At 42.4% G+C, this 21,445-nt stretch overlaps 2 protein-coding genes and 1 long non-coding RNA gene across 6 annotated transcripts; 2 read left to right on the top strand and 1 right to left on the bottom strand.

Annotated features, from left to right (window-relative positions):
* scrn2 (secernin 2) lies at positions 1 to 11,246 on the top strand. 3 transcript variants are annotated; one of them, XM_085775487.1, is made up of 9 exons: positions 1 to 546; positions 755 to 917; positions 1,966 to 2,147; positions 3,280 to 3,479; positions 6,137 to 6,352; positions 6,519 to 6,684; positions 8,576 to 8,756; positions 10,339 to 10,495; positions 10,847 to 11,246. In XM_085775487.1, exons 1-8 carry the CDS (start codon positions 395 to 397, stop codon positions 10,489 to 10,491), a joined length of 1,413 nt encoding a protein of 470 aa, XP_085631613.1. In that variant the 5' UTR covers positions 1 to 394; the 3' UTR covers positions 10,492 to 10,495; positions 10,847 to 11,246. The 3 variants fall into 3 exon arrangements, with proteins under 3 accessions (XP_085631613.1, XP_085631763.1, XP_085631669.1); XM_085775637.1 differs by having other exon boundaries at positions 1 to 56; XM_085775543.1 differs by lacking the exon at positions 10,847 to 11,246 and having other exon boundaries at positions 8,576 to 8,787; positions 10,318 to 10,358.
* Positions 2,080 to 3,373, bottom strand: LOC146991106 (uncharacterized). The gene is made up of 3 exons (XR_015035818.1): positions 3,257 to 3,373; positions 2,398 to 2,502; positions 2,080 to 2,180 (listed from the first exon to the last, which is right to left on the bottom strand). It is a non-coding gene; the product is annotated as an uncharacterized LOC146991106 (long non-coding RNA).
* Positions 11,247 to 13,157: 1,911 nt separating the features above from the next.
* Positions 13,158 to 21,187, top strand: LOC146991107 (uncharacterized). Of its 2 annotated transcripts, none has more exons than XM_085776244.1 (4): positions 13,158 to 13,499; positions 14,341 to 15,022; positions 15,798 to 15,899; positions 18,991 to 21,187. In XM_085776244.1, the coding sequence occupies exons 2-4, from the start codon at positions 14,381 to 14,383 to the stop codon at positions 20,236 to 20,238; spliced, it is 1,992 nt and encodes a 663-aa protein (XP_085632370.1). In that variant the 5' UTR covers positions 13,158 to 13,499; positions 14,341 to 14,380; the 3' UTR covers positions 20,239 to 21,187. The 2 variants fall into 2 exon arrangements, with proteins under 2 accessions (XP_085632370.1, XP_085632281.1); XM_085776155.1 differs by having other exon boundaries at positions 13,158 to 13,343; positions 18,991 to 21,185.
* Positions 21,188 to 21,445: the final 258 nt, after the last annotated feature.

Genomic DNA, 21,445 nt, shown 5'->3' on the forward strand with positions numbered 1-21,445 from the left:
CAACCTTGCCTTCTCCCTGCCGGCCGGCCGTCCGCTCTCAACCATTTGCAGAAAAGGTAACGCTTTTCCGCGGCAGCGCATCCACACACTAGCTGTACTTTACCGACTGTTAGCCCTCAACTTTAAAACCTCGCACTCCGCCGCCGTGAAAAGGCGGAATGACACGAAGCGACAGGCGTGGTGTGGTGTCGCTGCTCCGGGAAGACACCGAGCCGGGGAGGGGGGTGACAGGCAGGCAGACAGTAGTGTGGGCACACCGCTCAGTCAGGCCTTATCTCTGGAGCAAACACTCATCTCACAACAAACGCTGCCTCTGCTATCGGCGCACTATTTTTTTCTTTCTTTTTCTCGGCGCGACATAATTTCCGGATTGAAGACGATTCTTTGCTGCAAAATGCGAGACGAGAGCGATAATAAGAGGAACGTGGCGGTCGGATTTGTGCAGATTAGAGTCAGTAAAGTGCCCAGCACAAGACTGCCTCCTAATCCCGATGTGAAAGGGATGGGCAGTGCACCGGCTCACCGGGACTCTCTGCGAAAAGCTGGGTGGGGAATGGAGGCAGACTCTCCCCCCTGACTCCACACACATGCACATTATGGTGGAGAGGGTGGAGGCACTATGCTGGACTCTGCATTAGATTGAAACCAGAGTGTTTATATGAGCTGCTTAACAGCTGAATGCCTGCTTACTGTACTGTAGTTTGAACTGCTCTCTTTGCCACCCACTTGACTTGTTATTGTTTCTGTCTTGCAGGATGGCAGAGGCTCCCAGGTCATGTGACTGTTTTGTTTCCTTGCCCCCTGGCTCTCGGGATGACCATGTGATCTTTGGGAAGAACTCGGACCGTCCTCAGAATGAGGTGCAGGAGGTGGCCCACTACCCCGCAGCCTCTCACCCTCCAGGCTCTATGCTGGAGGTAAACAGCCCTGGACTCCCACTGTCCCACAACACCACCATGTATACTGCACACCTCCAGGGTTGCATTGCAGAACCTTTAAAAAACAAAACAAAATTTCTTCTCATCTATTTCCTGATGGCATTGCTATCCCAGCGTTCAAAATAAGCCTGTCTGTGACAATCTGCAGCAGAACTGTTAAACATTTACACCGAGCGTTGATGTAGAAACAGTGTTTCCTGTTAATGGTTGAGGGGAAGTAACTGGTGAAATTTGTCCTCCTGTTTGGCCTGTCATTGGTGTTTAATGTGAGGTTTAGCTCAGTGTCACAGTCAGATCAGTTACTGAGTCTCACATCATGCCACAGTCGGTTTCACTGTCAGTTATTACTGTATGTACAGGTCATACAGAAGATTGAAAAGTAATAGAGTGTCATTCAGTGCTGTTTCTCTGTGTGAAAAAAATGATTCCTCTTCCCTCTAATGTCTGAATGGAACAAATCAATGCTCTAATATGCAGTAGCTATCATGTAGGAAGGTCATATGTAGTGTTGTGACGTTCACGAACGAACCGATTCTATTGAACGGCTCGTTAACATGAACGATGGGAACCGAGTCACAACTGGGAACTGTTCTTTTTTTTTTTTTTTTTTTTACATCTCTGTGTGTTCATAACAGTCAATTGAAGCTGCTCCATTGGCTACGTAAGTGGCGTGCAAACTCAGATATTAGTGGGATATCTAATTTTGTATTATTTTGTTCCAAATCTCACCCCATTATTTCCAAGATAAAATGAGTTACCACCAGGCTGGCTTCTTAAAACTTAATAAATATTTAAAAAATCAGTCAAATGAGCCAGTTTTTTGAACGGCTCTTTGAAAGGAACGGCTCACCAAGATCCGGCTCCCCTCAAAGAGCCATAAATCTCATCTCTAGTCATATGTGTGTTAAAAGCCCTGCTCTCTTTGGCACACAGCACACACAATGTTAAACCCGCCTGCACGTTGTACGTGAATGACCCGCAGTTCCCCTCAGTCCCTTTGATTCTGTCTTTTTTTTTCTATCTTCAGTGCACATACATCCAGATCCCTCAGGTGGAGCAGACTCACGCTGTCGTCCTCAGCAAACCCGCCTGGATGTGGGGCGCAGAAATGGGAGCCAACGACCAGGGAGTCTGTATCGGAAATGAGGCTGTTTGGACCCGAGAGCCCGTCGTGCCCGGAGAGGCCCTGCTGGGAATGGACCTGGTCCGGTGAGCACCTCAAGTCTTTGATACTGTATTCACCTGAGAGAGAGGGAGGGGAAAAAAACAATCTTTGTAGCTGTGGGAGCAACGGTTTAATCAAATACAGTTTTGATATTGTATACTCAGTGGAAGTAATAACTTAATGCTCTCAGGCTTTGATCAGGAGGGTGTGTAAATTGTCACAAGCATGTTATGACAGGTGTAGTGAGTACTCTTGAAGCGTAGCACTTATCTGTTCATCGCTGTGTGTACTCACACTCAGTCAGTATGGGGAGTTGCCAAGTGGTTCTCAAATACAGTAAACTTCCTCCTAAACACATGACAGGCCCCAACAGTCTACACCAGTCTTCACGGTTTGTGACTAAATAATCAAACAATGAATAGATCAAAGCAGTACAAATACATTCTGAACAAATATTTAACATAGCAACTACCTTTTTAAAGGGATAGTTCAACATTTTGGCAAATTGGCCCATTGCCATAATCCCTATAGTCATAGCAGTAGGTTTGTTACCTTTAATTGTCGGTGCAAGCTATTTTTAGAATGGTGGAGCAGAGCCGCGAGCTGCTCAGAGCTACGCTACGGAGGCTCATGGGATTTCTTGGTTTCCCTCATCAAACTCATCAAATACACAATCCAACAACTCAAACGCTCTGGTGGACAAGTTGTGACCTGCACATTCACCACGCTATGAGATAATAACGGAACCTTACGAGACAGAGTTGTTTTCGAGGTAAATTCATGCAAAACCGCAGATGTTCGTTTCCATCAGGGGCAGTTTTTCAGCAAGCAGTCTCTGCATTTGCCTTGAAAACAGCTTTGTCTTGTAACGTTCTGTTATTACCTCATAGCGTGGTGAATGTGCAGGTCACAACTTGTCCACGAGAGCATTTTGGAGTTGTTGGATTGTGTATTTGATGAGTTTGATGAGGGCAACCAAGAAAGCCTCCGTAGCGTAGCTCTGAGCAGAGTTGAGCAGCTTGCCGTTCAGCAGCTTGCACCGACAATTAAAGGTAACGATCCTACTCCAAAACGTTGAACTATCCCTTTAACATCTGTAACAAAGTAACTGATACCTTTTTAAAGAAGAAATTAATTTATTACATGTAGTAACCTAGCATGACCTGTGTTCCTCAGGCTCGGGCTAGAGCGTGGGGACAGTGCCATGGCGGCGCTGACAGCGATCACCGACCTGCTGGAGCAGCACGGCCAGGGGGGGCAGTGCAAGGAGGACCCCGAGTCCTTCAGCTACCACAACACCTTCCTCCTGGTGGATCGCAGCGAGGCCTGGGTCTTGGAGACTGCTGGGAGACTGTGGGTGGCCCAGAAGATCACAGGTGAGGGTGGAGGGTTAACCTCTGTGTGGGTATTGTATAATTTCTAGATACTTGAGTTGGGGCTGTAAGTGCTGAATTGGTCATTATATACAAAACTATGAGCAGAAGCACATGATTTTGAGTTTAGTGACAGTGAGTGAGCATGTTGTTCGATACATGACATGAACCTCTTGTGCTCTCTGTTTTGATTTGTTCTGTTGTGTCTATTGGAGGTGAGTTGTTACTGGTTAACAGATTTCTTTTTATTTCAGCTGTCTCACTTTAATGAGTGCAAACCTGTGTTTCTCACTGGATGCTGTAGTGCCTTGTTTGTACTCTATGAACATGTGTCCTTGGCAATTTGTGCGGGAAAGAGTTTGTTGCTAATTAAAAATAATGAGATATAATTGAAATACATTATGTAGTAAGGCTGTGTGTTGGTTGATGTTTATACTGTGTGTGCAGCATCAACTTTTGCTGTGAAGCTGAGTTTGTTTAAAAAGCCCCAAATCCAAGCAAATGTCTGGAAGGGCTTTACACCATGCACAGCAAACACAACTTTTTATTCTTTAGTTATCTGCACTTTGAATCAACAATATCCAGTGTTTCGTTATCAAACCTGCACTACCAAACGACCGAAAGACCCAAGACTACAGAATGAGAGTTGTACAGAGCTGGACAAGAGTTGAAACGCTGACCAACACAACAACTCAGTGGTCCTGTCTGATGCATCTGTTGCATTTTCAAAAATTCACCACTTTAGATTAGCTATGACATGAGACTTACTATTCACAATTGAAAAACACTTTGCAATGTGCTATTTACTCATGTTTGAGTAATGTTTGCTACAGTTCTGTTCCAATCAGGGAGCCTTTCTTAACAAGAGTCAACATGCTGTGATATCAGCTGTTATGAGGCCGTACTGGCTGTGGATGAGAAAGCTTCAATTGGGGCCACATGAGCTTAGATCCTAAAGCTTTACTTTACTTTTTACTTTTATTTGTTTATTTTCACAGGGAATGTGCACATTAATTGACATTACTGTAAATGTGCCAGTGTGAGCTAAGTACAGTAGTTAGTTTTCCACTGTAGTCCCTGGGCAAGGTGCTAACTGCCAGCCTCTAACAACAAAACAACACAACATTACGTGCATTACTGTACATACTGTATACAAATACATGGTACAAAACACATGTCACCAAAATAGTAATATGCAATATACAGCAAATAGAGACATAACAGAAGGGTGGAGCACAGCAATCGCATGATCCATCACCTCAACTGAAACACTAGCAGTCCTCTGACATAAATGTGAGGAGGACTTAAAATATACAATAACAAACAAACTAATTTTTATGTATCCTAATATGTTACCATTCATAGGTGAAATCCTACTGTTACAGCCTTTTAGTTGAACTTGTAACAGTGTGTTTTGGTTCCGTGGTGTCAGATGCTCCTCAGTTTGGAATGAAAAGGTTGGATGTGATTTGCCTCCAGAAGCACAGCACACTCACTATTCATAGATACCTGTGTTTGTTGGCCTTTCTAGTGTGATAACAAATATAATTCTATCAAATAGGCAATCAGTGATGGGAATAACGGTGTAATAAAAAAATGGCGTTACTACCAGCGCTACTTTTTTCAGTAACGAGTAATCAAAAAAGTTACTGTTTCTGCCGTCACTACCGACGATAAAATGTGCTGTTACTTGACTCAAGAAGTCCCGTCACAAAATAATACACCTGTTAAAGTGTACATTATATAGCCTATACACTTTCTTCAGTCCATCAACTAGTCAGAAAAAAGCCGTTAATCTGGAACTAACTAATCCTAAATAATAGTTAGTGAGTTGGTTAGTTCCAGATAAACAGGAGGTCAAGGGGCCGAGTCCAAGTAATTTGACATATTTGAGCATTTTATAAAGATAAAAAAATGCAATAATAACTCTGTCTCATAACGTTCCGTTATTATCTCATAGCGTGGTGAATGTGCAGTGCAGGTCACAACTTGTCCATGAGAGCGTTTTAGCTCTGAGCAGCTCGCGGCTCTGCTCCGCCGTTCTAAAAATAGCTTGCACCAACAATTAAAGGTAACAAACCTACTGCTATGACTATAGAGATTATGGCAATGGGCCAATTTGCCAGAATGTTGAACTATCTCTTTAAAAGTAACATGCCAACACTGCAGGCAATACATAGGGACATGTAATCAGTCATATAGACACTAACTACATCTTAGTTTAACCTCTTAGCATCCGAATCCTTGCTAATTAGCACAAAAACAAAGTCCTAGTAACACTATTAGTTTTGAAGGTATTTGGTCATAAATCAAAGTCAAATCAAACAGATAGAAACATGCAGGTGGTGCTAGTAAAGTCAGGAGATCAAACCACACAGGAAGGATAACATTTCATATGAAATATGCAAATACTAGCATGCCTCATATTTGCTCTTGTGGAAGAGGGAAGCTAAATAAGTCGGTCTTCATTTATCAGCATTAAACCATGGCTTGTACTGATGTTTCATATAATTCAGTGAAATCTCTGAAGAGTTAGTCGACTCTCTCAAGTGGAGATGAATCTAACAAGCTGCTCTGTGTACATACGGAAATGCAGCACAAACCAACATGCATTCGATAAACCAGATGCTTCTGTTCTCGTTGCCTCTTGTTTCTTCCAGAGGGTGTGAAGAACATCTCCAACCAGTTAACCATCCACACTGAGATCTCTGCAGAGCACCCGGAGCTGCGGAGCACGGCCCAGGCTCAGGGCTGGTGGGATGGCGAAGGAGAGTTCAACTTCTCTGAGGTGTTCAGCCCCGAGAACCCGCCTGCGAGGATGGAGCTGGCCAAACAGCGCTACAAGGGAGGCACAGAGCTGCTGCAGCAACATGATGGTGAGGCTGCTCCACTATAGAACTTTGCAGAATGCCTTTGGACAATCTGGGATTTGTCTTTTAACACTACGCCGGCCCTTTGCTGCATGTCATTCCCCCTCTCTCTGCCTGAATTGTTTAAATTTCAGTCATCCACTCTTTGTCTCTCTCCTGTGTCCGGTCTCAGGCTCAGTGACAGCCGAGGTGATGATGTCCATTCTGAGGGACAAGCCCAGTGGCATCTGCATGAATTCTGGAGGTTTCTGCACTACAGGCAGCATGGTATCTGTCCTGCCCAGAGATGCCGATCTGCCCTGCATCCACTTCTTCACTGCCACCCCAGACCCCTCCAGGTTTGTCTCCCTAAGCCAAGAATTTCTCTGCATTATAAACACTGGTTAAGTCTATACTGACCATTTTTTACTGCAACATGTTCAGTATAGATACAAGGCACATGATTGCATCACATAATTTATGCTCATTCATGTCGCCAATCAGAAAACATTGAATTTGTATCTGGTGACTTAGGAGGCCATCGAAGTTAACTGAACCGTCTGATTTGTCATATTCATGAAATCAGTTTGCGATTAATTTTTACTTTGTGACATGGAGCATTATCATGGTCGGAGTAGTTGTTAGAAGATGATACTTTTAATGACTAATAGTTATCCTTCTAAACTGTGGTCAGTCATTCGAGTAATTAATTAAGAGCCCAAATTGGCAAGATAACACTCATTACAGTGTAGGCATCCCATCAAGAAGATGTTTCCATTTTACTGTGATTATCAGTCATTTCAAAAACACTCAGATTGGCTAATTGGATGAATAGGCAGGTATAGAGGTGTTCCTGATGAAGTATGTGTATAAAATGTGATTAGCACTGTAGTACTATGTCTGTTCAGCAACAACCTCTTTGCAGCTGCAGCTGCCGTAAATTGTCCATCTTTATTAATGGGTTACATCAGTAGCAAACTCCAAGTGGCTGGTTTTAATTTACCATCCATCCATCCATCCATTCATCCATCCATCCATCCATCCATCCATCCATCCATCCATCATCTTCCGCTTACCCGAGTCCAGGTCTCGGGGGCAGCAGTCGGAGCAGGGATACCCAAACTTCCCTCTCCCCGGACACTTCCTCTAGCACTAATTTACATAACATATATTTGTGCGTGTGTGTTCCTTTATAGAATGAGTTCAGCTAACTCTGTTGTAGACCAGTGTCTCTGTGTAATTATGTTATTCACCATAATTAGTACATTACATGGCTCTTTTTTTACAGAGCCGTAATATGAAGCACTGCTTTTATATGTTGCAATGCTTTTGCTACACAGCATGTGTTAACATTGAAGCAGAAAATGTTTCGAGTTGAGCGTCACACTGAACTGTTCTCACCAAGACGTGTCTCCAGTGGACAATGCCAAGGCTAGCTCTTGTTTTGCTTTTACTTCTATCTCTTATTTTTTTCTATTAACTTTAGCATGCTAACAACTTAGCTCAAAGTCACTGTAGCATCCACTGTGGCAAATTATAAACTCTTGTATTATAAACACAATGATGGCTGAAGCTCTTAGCAAGGCTGGTAAGTGAACAGTTAACCCTAACCCTAACCCTAGAACAAAATTTACAAAAAGTTCCTTTAAAGGGGTAGTTCAACATTTTGGCAAATTTGCCTATTGCCATAATCCCTATAGTCATAGAGGTAGGTTAATTTCCTTTAATTAGTTGTGCATGTTGTTTTGAGATCCGCGGGGCAGAGGTGTGAGCTGCTCAGTGAACACAATGGAGGTGAACAACAGGTCCCCTGTCCCTCAAAACTCATCAAATACACAATCCAACAACTCCAGTGCTCTCATGGACAAGTTGTGACCTGCACATTCACCACTTTTCCAAAATGTTGAACTATCCCTTTAAATGTTCCAAAATTAGTTTCATGGTACCACAATGGCTTTTTAGACCACTTGCAAAAGTGTTACATTCCTGATGTGGAATTTTCTGCTTGGGTTAGCATGTGCAGGATTAGATAATTAAATAGACAACAAAAAGTCAAAATTGTACAATGTATTAAACATTGCACAAAAACAGGAAGTATGCCATAGATTATGAAGGTGAAACTGATTGTTTCCCACCTCATTTCTTCGTTTTCATCATTCTGTCTCTACTTTGTGGTCGGGATTTCTTAGTGTGCGTTTCTCTCTTTCCTGCTCCTGTCCCTGTGAACCCACCCCACCCGTACCCTGGTAGGTCTATATTCAAGCCTTTTATCTTCTCGGACTGTTCCACTCCAGTGCTGAGGGTGGTCTCCCCACAGTTCGGCCCAGAAGACCCCGTCAGGAAGCAGCCTCGCTTTCAGAGCCAGGTGGACCGCAGACACGACCTGTACAAGGCTCATCAGGTGGCGCTCAACGCCATGGAGACCAACCCGGTGGGCATTACTGAGAAGCTGACCTTGATTGGTTTTGCACATGAATCACAGGAGAGTCCCAGCTCAGGACTGACACTCCCAGTAGTGGACCGGACCTCACAGTTAGTACAGACAAGACACAGGGGACACAGGGTGTAGACTAAACATAAACACACTACAAGTACACATTCAGAGCCAAAGAGCAGGTTTCAGTCGTGACTGCACTGCAACCAAACACCGAGCTGAGAATGCTGGCTTGTAAAGCCAAGTGACATTTAACCCATTCAGCTGTTTGAATCCTGCGACTTGAGATGACTCGTGATTTTATCAGATCATTCAAAGTTATTATTTTCTCATAGGTTTAAACCTGAATTTGGCCATAGTCACATAATGAGTATCAGGTGAATTGACAAGTACAGGAAGGCTGTAGGTACAGTATGCACAGATAGTTTTCAGGACTTTGGTTGTAACCCTATTCCATACCACACATAAACGCCAAGTACATTCAGCAGATATGGAGCGACATTATCATTCATTTGGGATCATGTTTGTGTTCACCTGATTAATCTAAGTCCAGCGTTGGCTCTCCTCTAGCTCTGTTTTTGCTCCCTACCAACCTCTGATGAAAACATCTATTTTTAGCTGCGTTAACCAGCCAGTTAGCAGCTGCGTCTGTCTGCTGTTTGCTCGTGAGCAGTGCGTAGGTGGATTTCAGAGCACTACAGCTGCTGGCTAAATAGCTAAACAGTGAGCCAATATAATAAAAAACGATAGAGAAATAATCGTAAAACATGCGGTGGCACTGTCAGAGTGGATTTAAGTCCTTAACTTGAGTAATTAAGGCCACTTTCACAGGCAAAAAGTAGTATTCATCTAAAAATGCAAAGCAAAGCTAAAGCTGTGATATACTGTAATGTAATAAACTGTCCAAGAGAATGTTTAATTACCTATAAATTCAAATTTTTATTAGGAAGATGAAAAGTGTTATTTCTTCTTTTTTGAACCATAGTCTTTCTTTAAAATAAGTGCAAACTATAAAGTAACTTATGGTCAAAGTAAAGTAGTAAACAACAAAACAATCCCAAATCAAGGTTAACTTTAACTCAATATGTGTTTTGGAGCTTTCTTCCATATCACATATATTTTCCTTCCTTTATCTGTGGTTTGATTAGCAAGGCCTTTTACACAGTTGCAGTTCGGTTGACACATTCATGTATTTTTCATCATTGCCTGTTTTTCAGAACAGTTAATAGTTCTAATTATTCAGTGATCTAGCTGTGAAAACGTATGTACATGTGAATGTATAATAGAATTGGGACAGAACTACACTATTGGCTGGTGTTTTTGGTGAACAGCCAGACGACGTGAAACCCAGATTATCTTGTAGAGGAAATGGAGGTGCGTGATAACAGTGTGTGTGTGTAATTGCTGTTATCAAGTCTACTGTACGTCCTCCACTGTAGATGTCTGGTCAAATTAAATTTAGACCTTTAAAAGGCCAGGAACTGGTAACTGGATTCTTTTAAATGTATGTGATGTTACACGCCGGCCGGGGCATCAACATTACAGGGTTTAAACTTAGTCTTTTCTCTTTCTGTCTCAGGATGAGGGCTTGGCTGTCTATGAGATTCTGAGGGACCTGGAGGCACAGTGTCTGAGTGAGATTTCAGCCATGCTGAATGGAGAGATACCAGGAGAAGAACTGGGGGACCTGTTCTTTGATTGTGTGGACACAGAGATTAAGTTCTACCAGTGAGGAGGTACGAGACTTCAGCATTTGTATTTGGTGTTGTATACGCGGAGTCAACATTAAATGTGAAAAGTTTCCCTCACAGTCCATGCAGTCTATGATCTTAAAACGACTCGTCTCCACAGCATGCAAATGTATTTTGGCTCTTAGCGGTCAGATCAATAAGAACAACTTGAACGTTGGCATTCTTTAAATGAATTGCCGCCTGGGTGTTTCATCGGCTGTGCCAGCACGTGTGCCTTTTCCCCATTCTTTGCATGCTAGTGGAGCGCTACCCCTGTGTGGACGTGTGATTGTGACGGTTTCTAGCGAAGCTCAACATGCCTAACCCACTGCTGTGTCAACCTGTCCTCTCTTACAGCGCCCTCAGGTGGACAACCTTAGTGCTCGCAGAGTGACTGGAGAAGGCCATGGGACTGTTATAACCTCTGTGTTCATTGTCTGATTGGCCTCTGCCCCACTCACACACAACACACATGCCTGACACCATTCCATCAGTAACACAGACTAAATGTCTCAACTGCACATGTGATTGGAGCATATCTATCATCTGTATCACCCAGGGAGCAATGACTGCACCTCATTAGTGACTATAATGATGTAGATTACACAGGCACCCATGTAGAGCTGTGTGTGACGTTGCACAAATAATGTAAGTATGGCATTTGTTTAACATTTGTGTTTGTCGTTGCAAATGAGTGGGTCATCATTCGTTGGTGGCTGACTGTTAGGGCGAGATCTAATAAAGAATGTGCATAGTCTATCATGAGTGTGTTTTGAGCTTTCTGACCACAGCGGATGGGGGGTGTAGGTACATGTTAATGCTGTTATAGTAGCTACATCCAGTGTCTCCAGTTAATCTGGGGGAATAAAAAAACAACAACAACAAAAAACAGAAAACTTATTTATTTAATTTACCACATTGGCTTTCAGAATTCATAGATTTTATATATCACAAGCCTGAATTTGATGGGCTAACCAGAGCTTTCACCCAACTATGTAAGTGTAAGACCATAGCCATAGCCATATTCAGGATGAGGTTTATTAGAGTGATCACTCAGGTTAAATATCAATACAGACCAATACACTGCAGATAATGCTGCAACAACAATAATAATTCACTTCATTTATATATATATAAAAAAAACGAAAGGGCTTTGCAAGAAATTATCAAATAAGTGAATTAAAGACACTAAAGTTTCTACAGCACTGGGAAAGAAAAAAGTATTCAGTTCAGAAAACTTTATTTATTTTAGCTCCCAGTTCAATTAGGTCAGAAAAGAAAAAGCACAACACATATAACAATCATTGATTGGACATACAACTCTGACACTCAAATCTGAGTTTTCAGTTAGTAAGTATCAGTTCAACTCATTGTTTCCCAACAGCGATGTCATGTACATGTGCAAATATGCAAGTAAATAAATAAACAACAAGCACAAACCTACTCATTAAAATTGGCATTCATCAACCTAATAACTGAAGGGATAAAAGAATTTGAGTAGTGATTTGTCTTCCTCAGGGGGGCAGAGTAGCGTTGCCCTGAGGGCATCAGAGTAAATTCACTGGACATGACTGGTGGTCTCCCTGCTTCAGGATGCAATTTGCTTTCTGGACCACACGTTTTTTCCAGAGCACACTCAGGTCTGTTAGCTGGACTCCAGTAATATTGGAGCAGACTCTGACGATCTGATTAAGACTGTTCTTGTCTTTCACTGACAGACCAACCAACAAATAAAAGAGAATGTTAAAAGAATGTTAAAAAGGAACATAAAATGTTTTTTAGAAATGCTGTAGGCTAAAAGAGTTTAGTTTCTGCATCAGGTGGATTCTTTGTTGTCCCTATTTGACAAGTGATTGTGTTTTTGTAAAATTTAAGATGGGAGTCAAATTCTGAAGTATTTATAGGTTTCTATGATTTGGACTGGTTCACCATGTATTTGGCTATTTTTTGGCTCTGCACTGTTATTTCTAAAATCAATGATCAACTCAAATAATGAGAAGCTAGATGTCAGTTCAGACCCATAAGCCCCGAGAAAACTATAAAAATGTCTTTAAGAGGAATTTAAAATAGGAGTAAGAAGATGTGGATTTCTAATGCTTTTGTTAGATGATGATGTAATCATTGTGAGGGTTATATCATCACAGCACAGCAGTTTGGGAATGACAGTTAATGTTATCTTTATGGTTCAGTGTTTTATTACCATTTCAAACTCATTGATTTGTCTGACAACAGAAACAAAAGAATAGGCTTATACTGTAGGTGAGTAATGTGAACTCATGAAAAACTGGAGATGTGTGAATAGCGCACAAAGGTAGGCTAGATACAGGATGATAAGAGTCTAGAGTGCAGGTTATTACAAAGTTAGACTGGTGTTGTAGGCTCTGAAAAGAGCTGGAATAAATGAAGTGCGGTAGTGTTCCCTCTTGCAGGGAAAAAAAATTAAAGCATAGCTACAACAGCATACCCAGGTATTGTAAAGCAAAGGCTAGACAATGAAGATGGACTTATAGGGGATGTCACCAAAACAAAAAGTAAAGAGAACAGCTTTACTCTGCTTTATCAGTAGACTACACAAGAATACAGAGTGTAACTGAGAACTCACTCAGTGATGCCGAGTCTGGCCGGTGGGGGGCGGCCCTGCGCCGAGATATCCGGACTACCGGGAGTCGGTAATGAGAAGAAGAAAGCAAGGCGGCGCGGTGCACCGCCGCCTGAAAGTGGAAACTAGATCACAAATGTTAGCTAACTGCCTGCAAGTGTGTTGCTGTTATGACCTCAGTGGATTCTCAAACCTAGTTTTTACATTTTCTCCTGGCTCCCCCCCTAAAGGAAGTGGATTCGTCCAACGGAGAAGGTAGTGGAGCCGTGAGGCTGATGCCCAGCGGTTTGTTTACTAACTAGCTAGGTTAACCTGCTGCTCGGTGTAACTATGAGCAGAGCAGGCCGAGGAGACCAACGTAGCTCACTCAAGTGTCGCTACTACGTGATGATAATTGACAGACACTTAAAAGTGACAGGAAATAGGAAGCTGTATATGTGTTTTTCTAGGCAATAAAGCGAACTAGCTAAGATGTGCTCTGCTTTGCAGCTGAGCCACTAGCAAACAGCTACTACAGTTAGCCTGCTGATGGTAACTAACGTTATAGCTTGGTGAAATGCTGCTGAGGCCACCAGTCGTAGGCTACTTGCAGAGAAAAGCTCAGGTAAAGCTCGTTCAAATGTTTCCCCTTTATTAAGAAGGTGGATTTACCGACACAGTGGACTCTGGTCGTGGCAGATAAGAAGTGAAACTTCACCGTCACGACTTGTCAAGGCTTTACCCGACTTCTGTGAAATGGTTCAATTTTCTACTTTTCAGCCTCTGATTACAGCAAGTGAAGTGGGATTGAAAATTACACTGTCCTCTGTCTTCAGATAGCACTGGTCTGATGGATGGAGCACATTGTTTTTATGGGCTCAAGATTTATGTCTATAACTGGACCAGTTACACTGAAAATACACCAAAAAAGAGCCAATCCAATCCAACTTTATTTGTTGAGCACTTTAAAGCATCCACAGTGGACCAAAGTGCTGCACAGAATAATACACCAAAGACATTACAGCTCACATAAGGCATATAAGTACATATAAAATACAAATAAAATAAATAAAAACTATAAAATAAGATGAAATAACATCAATAACAACAAAGTCAACATCTTACTAGGGGGTCAAAGGTCAAGGCGAAGAGGTGGGTTTTAAGAAGAGATTTAAAACAGGCAGAGAAGAGGCCTGTCTGATGATAAAGCGTAGTTGAAGTGCTTCCTTGTTATAATGTCTTGATGTTAACGCTCATTTTCTTTTTGTTGTAGTCCTTGACATTCACCCAGCTGCTGAAGCCGCTGTGAGAAGATGCACTCCAACAGGAATGAGCACAGTGTCCGGCGGCAACACAGTGACAGAAGTTCAAGGCAGTGGGAGGACTATGACGATAAATGGGAAGATAGGCATGACCCCCACAGAGATAAACCACGGGATTCCTATCATAAATATGGTGGGGACGGACACAGCAGCACAGAAAGAACAAGCAGAAGTAGAGAGTACAGTGCTTCACCCAAAAGGCGGTACAGTAAAGATTCAGTGAGCAGAGACCGGAGCAGAAAGAGCCCAGTGAGAAGACGCATGTCTTCACCTGATTGGAGTGGTGCGGAAAAGAAAAGGCAAAGATATCATGGTGATGATGATGATGATGATGAAGGCCATTTCAGATACAGGCGTGACCCCGTGGATAAAACCTACAGGCGATCTCCAGACACTTGTTCCAACACACATGTACCCGAGGATTTTAAACATAGAACAACACAGGAGGAGGATTTCAAATTCAGGAAAACAGCTGAAGACTCCAGACACAGACATCGGCACGAGGAGTTCACCTACAGGCAACAGCATGACGACTCTAGACAAACGTCTCGATATCACAAAGATAGTCATCGTCAAGAAAGGAGCTATGACCGTTCAGAGGAGAGGACTCGATCACAAGAGCACTCTGCAGTGGTAAGGCCCAATATACGCAATATACTCTGTCATTGTAATTAAAGGGATAGTTCAACATTTTGGCAAATTGGCCCATTGCCATAATCTCTGTAGTTTTAGCAGTAGGTTTGTCGGTGCAAGCTATTTTTAGAACGGCAGAGCAGAGCCGCAAGCTGGTCAGAGCTACGCTATGGAGGCTCATGGAATTTCTTGGTTTCCCTCATCAAAGTCATCAAATACAATATCCCAAAACTCCAAAACGTTCTGGTGGACAAGTTGTGACCTGCACATTCACCACGCTATGAGATAATAACAGAACTTTACGAGACGGAGTTGCTTTAGAGGCAAATGCAGAGACTGCTTGTCGAAAAACTGCCCCCGACGGGAAAGCACATCAACGGTTTTGCATAAATTTACCTCAAAAACAACTCTGTCTCGTAACGTTCCGTTATTATCTCATAGCGTGGTGAATGTGCAGGTCACAACTTGTCCACCAGAGCGTTTTGGAGTTGTTGGATTGTGTATTTGATGAGGGAAACCAAGAAATCCCATTAGCCTCTGTAGCGTAGCTCTGAGCAGCTCACGACTCTGCTCCGCCGTTCTAAAAATAGCTTGCACCGACAATCAAAGGTAACAAACCTACTGCTATGACTATAGGGATTATGGCAATGGGCCAAAATGTTGAATTATCCCTTTGAGAATTGTTTTTTATCATATGTGTCTTGCTGCATTGTTTTCGTTTAAATGAAAAATGTTTCATTACATTATTATCATTATTATTTTTTACACCGAACAGACTTATGGCAAACCAAGAGAGAGGGATGACCGCCCGTCTCCAGATCACAGGGATCATCATAAAAAGAGGACAAGGTTTCCACTGACTGAATCTCGTGGACAGGTGGGTGTGATTCATGGATGGTCTTTTTTCATATGGGTATATTTAAAAAAAATAGTGGATTCATGCCGGTTGAAAATTAGTTCTGTGTTTGCAGTTATGCACAACATACAAACACACATCACATAGGACACTTGGGGAGTGGGACCACCACCAATGAAAAACTGATCAGCTCCACTTAGCTTTTCTAATTGCACTGTAAGGTTCATGTTTGCCAAGTATACACCAGCATTGAATAGTAATCGCCTGTTTCTCACAGTGAATTCACTGATACACCTCTGCACGAGTCTCCCTGCCTTTTGCATATTCTGTGTTATAAACTGTTTTCTTGTCCGTATACAACATCTATTGTACGTCTGTCCGTCCTGAGTGAAGGATCCCTCCTCTGTTGCTCACCCTGAGGTTTCTCCGATTTTTCCCTGTTAAAAGGGTTTTCCTCAGTGGATGTGAGGGTCTAAGGACAGAGGATGTTGTTATGATGCCATGTCAAGCCCTTTGAGACAAAGAAGAGTTAGACCACTCACAGAGAGCTTTAGACAGACCTGGAATCTGCAGGTAAACAATCAGTAATGCACTCTACCTCCATGGGCTCCGTGCACGCTCACCATACTAGACTGTTGACGCCTTCAATAGTTATTTTCCCTGATGTATAATATCTAATGTACACACTGAGTGTGTTCTCTATATTAAGAGCCTTGTTTATGTCATTCCCACTAATCCACAAGCTATATGTAAAGCATTTTGATATTGACTGTACACTTTAGCAGTGTCTTATTATTGTTGTGTCAGGGTTTTTTAACCTCTTACCTTACCTCACCTCCACAGGGAGGGAGAAAAACATGACAACTGATTAGCAACGTCAATTTTTTTCCTAACTGATTTTGCGTGATCTTGGAGGCACACATCTGGATGTTAATGTGGTGGATTACAGTGAACCCTGACCTTCTGTAATTTTACGTTGGCATTCTGTTCTGACACAGTTGGTCATTTGCCATCATAATTTTAAAGGGGACATATTATGGAAATATCACTTTTTGAAGGCTCTTTAACATATATTTAGGTGTTGGTGTTGTCTTCTGGCCCCCAAAATGTGAGAATTGACAGAAAATCTGTAATTTTCAGGCTCCCTAGGTTGAAATCCATGTGGTTTTACGAGCTGTTCCCTCAGTTCTCTTAGTGATGTAACTAGTTTTTGAATTTGCATAATCCCACCCCTACCTGGTACCAGTAGAAGGGGCAGGGTAGAGCACTGGAAAAGAGAGTAACGACACGCATTGGTCCAATGGAAGCGCCCCCTGATGGCGGAATGTGGGTATTGCAAAAACGCCCAAGAACTGACATCTCTGCATTGTTGGTGAATGAGCAAGTGTGGTATTTTCAATAATTTAAAGACATTTCTAGATCACCCACGTTAATAGCATCATCGTGGATCCTTTACAGATGAATATTAACACATAGGCTAGTAAAAAAAAACAAAAAAAAAACAGTTGTCTACATCAATTTACAAGCAAGTGGGCTACACACATACAGTGGGGAAAATAAGTATTGAACACGTCAACATTTTTCTCAGAAAATATATTTCTAATAGAGCTATTGACATGAAATTTTCACCAGATGTCGGCATCAACCCAAGTAATGCAGACATACAAAGAAATCCAAACATTAATGTCCATAAATTAAGTTATGTGTAATAAAATGACATGTGTAAAATGAAATGACACAGGGAATAAGTATTGAATACATGAAGAAAAGGAGGGGCAAAAAGGTATGGAAAGCCAAGAAAGCAGCTGGAGTTTGTCAGTATTTAGATTTGTAATCCCGTCTCCTATCAGTGCAAAGTAATATCTGCTGGTTTAGTCCTGATTGATGCCTTTTAAAAAGGTTTCTCACCACCAAGGTGTCAGACAAGAAGTATTGCATGATAGGTAATAGCAAAGAGCTGTCTAAGAGCTGTCTAAAGACCTACGCAACCAAAGATTTCAGACAGAAGAGTCAAAACAATAATCAGAAGGGTTCCCTGACAGTCCAGGACCACTGGTGGAGAGCTTCAGAAAGACCTGGACTCAGCAGGTACAGTTGTTTCATAGAAAACAATAAGTAATGCACTCAACAGCCATGGCCTCCATGCACGCACACCATGCAAGACATGAAATCTGAAATCTTTGGTTGCGTAGGTCTTTAGACAGCTCTTAGACAGCTCTTTGCTATTACCTATCATGCAATACTTATTGTCTGACACCTTGGTGGTGAGAAACCTTTTTAAAAGGCATCAATCAGGACTAAACCAGCAGATATTACTTTGCACTGATAGGAGACAGGATTACATTCTAAATACTGACAAACTCCAGCTGCTTTCTTGGCTTTCCATACCTTTTTGCCCCTCCTTTTCTTCATGTGTTCAATACTTATTCCCTGTGTCATTTCACTTAATTACACATAACTTAATTTATGGGCATTAATGTTCGGATTTCTTTGTATGTGTGCATTACTTGGGTTGATGCCGACATCTGGTGAAAATTTCATGTCAATAGCTCTATTAGAAATATATTTTCTGAGAAAAATGTTGACGTGTTCAATACTTATTTTCCCCGCTGTACATTGGAATGAATGGGTTTTCTGGGTGCTTTTGCAATACCCATATTCTGCCACTCGGGGTGCAAAATGCTTACCACGGGAGACACGTTACTCTCTTTTCCAGTGCTCTAGGGCGGGGCAAGCAGTGGCTGATTTGCATTTAAAGGGACAGGCACTCGAACCAGCTGTTCTGAACAGGGCAGTTTTGAGAGGATGAAAAGAGCTGTTATGTTTGATCCTTGGCGTATTTTGATTAACGCATGTCACAGACATGTCTTTAAGACACCTGGGAACTATTTAAATTTGTGGAAAGGAGGCATAATATGTCTCCTTTAATGTAAAAATGAAGTGTGCTTATTTAGGCCGAAACATTGCCAACACATTGATGTTAAAGGGGTGCATGTCTGGGCCGAGGGGCCCGAGCGGGGGCCTTAATTCCCTAATGCAGTCTATCTGCTTTGACAGATAGACTGCAGATAATAGCTCCATAAACTATGGTTTGTTCTGTGTTTCCCATCAGTCTTTTGAAAGTGATGTCACCAGCCAAAGTCCTACTGTTCCTGAGCAGAAGTCAACCAGAGGCTTCCAGCGATTCCTCGATGTGCTCAACAGGGGCGTGAACGTCGCCACGCTCACCAAGATAGTGACTCAGACCTCTCCAGAAACTGGAGACGGACCACGTTCTCCAGGTTCTTTCACGAACGCTGCAGCTCACCTTTGGCCTCTCGGTTCTGCTGAAAAGCAACAAGGAGGCCACCAGAATAAGAATCAGTGGAACGAGAGCAAAGGATCCCACAGCCTGGCCTCCCCCCAGCCTCATCACAGGTCCTTCAGCCCACAGAGATGCTCTCCCTCTGATGAGAAGTCTCTGCAAAGGGGTGATGGACAAAGCCACTACAGCTTCGACAGTAGATCCAGGTCTCCGTCGGTGGTGGGAAAAATAAGCCTAACACCTGAAGATGAGCACAAGCACAGGCAGATGCAGGACGTTCTACAGGCCATTGGCATGGATTTGGGAACTGAGGAACTCGGCCAAATGACGCATCGAATCCAGGAGCGGTTGTATGGAAAAAAGGACAGCGACAGGGGCCGCCAGTGTGGAATTAGCAGGGAAAGTGACTCCAGACAAGCGTTTTCCCCAACAAGGCAAAGTAGATCATCATCATCGAGCAGGTCTAATTTCAGCTCTTTGACTCGGGACAGTTATGTGAAAAAGGACTTGTGTAGCGGCGCTCTGAGGGATGAAACCCAAGCAGATCAAGTACGGGTACATGAGGCTGTTGAGTATGGTCAGAATGGCACCAGTAGTTCTTTACAAAACGGTGAGAATGGTGAAAGCAACTCCCAGCAAAACTCTACCGCATTACAAACGGTTTCTCCAAGTACCGCGTACAGTCTACCAGAGCCACCTCTTACACCGATGTTGCCGACGTACTCTCCAGTCAACTGTTCGCCGCTGCCCTTCCCAACTCTTCCTCCAGCTATGCCTCCCAGCTTGCCTCCCAGCTTGCCCCACATAGCACCCAGGTTTTTCTTGCCCCGCCTACCTTCCTTGATGCCATACCCTCACATCCCGCCTCTGAACATCGTTCCGGCAGTGCTTGCTCAAACAAGGCATCTGCTTCCTCAAAATATTTGCAATCCTCAGCCATCCTTTCTTAACCTGCCGAATCTAAACCCAGTTCAGCCACTAAACACGACACAAAAGTCAAAAACACAGTCGAGGCCCCGATGTTTGCAGGTCATTGAGACCAAACAGCCTGGATGATGTTGACTGCTCAATGTGCCTCTTTTGCTTCTGGGAAACTGTAAACAATAATCATAGAGTAAATTCAGAGTGTCACACATTTGAGCATCAATCAAAGGAAGAAACATTGAATACTGCAAGTAAACTCTCCAGACAAAGATAATGAAAACAGAACAAACAATAACAGTAGTTGTAGAATGTTTCAGGCTGTCCATTACCCAGTCTGTCCTTGTACCACAGCAGTGACGATGTAATGCTTAAGAAAAACACTGTTCTTGTTTTTCATTTCCAAGTTCATTGTCTTCTTAGTTTCATCATTTAATATTTGTTCAAACTATATATTATTTGATTCATTATCATTTTTGGTGAAATTAAATTTCTTGCAAAGTTTAATTGCACTCACAGTCTGGTGTAAAGAATGTGCTTGTCTGTAAATAACTGGTCTGCATAATAAATACGTTAATTCTAAGTAAATGGTGTAGAATTATTGCCCATTAGCTCTGGACTAAGATAGAAAAAAAATGCTTTTTATTTCTGTCATGTACAAAAGTCAAAATGTCATGGTTTATTATGTCACCTAGTGTCATGGATCTCTGCATCTCAGCAATGTTGCCTTTCAGCCAACGAGTTCTGGGTTCAATTCCCTCTGTGGAGTTTGCATGTTTCCCCCCTTTGGGCTTCCTCCCACTGTCCAAAGATGTGGACCTTAGGTGTTTACGGTCATCAATGTCCTGCTCCATCAACTCAGTTCTACTGAGCTTCAGCAGGTGGACGAGCATCTTGACATGATCCTGTAGGATACCTAAAAAAAACTTTATATTTATATTCCACTTGAGATGTCAGATGATTTCCAGGCCTAGAGGGAGCAAACAGCTGCAGATCATGATGGTCTGTCCACCGTACTTCAGCTTTGGGTTGATGTTTTCTATTGGTGTACAGATGCTTCTTGTGATTAGTAAACCTAAAATGGTAAAGTATTTAACCCGCACCTCTGGTCTGCTCTCATTGACTCCTGCTCTAGTAACTCTTGACTCCAGAGTCTACACACAATATCTTCATGATTTTACACTGTGGATAACAACAGCACAAAGATCTGTGTGTTATTGTTGAAATAAACTGAAATAAACATTTTAACTTACATGAAAATGTGCCCATATTCATATACCAATATACAACATGCATAGATAAAAGACAATCCCAAAAAGTTATTTTTAATGCCATTGTAATA

The sequence above is a fragment of the Trachurus japonicus genome, chromosome 1 (genome assembly GCF_045865225.1).
Source record: "Trachurus japonicus isolate A0001 chromosome 1, Traja_1.0".
NCBI classification, from domain to species: Eukaryota; Metazoa; Chordata; class Actinopteri; order Carangiformes; family Carangidae; genus Trachurus; species Trachurus japonicus.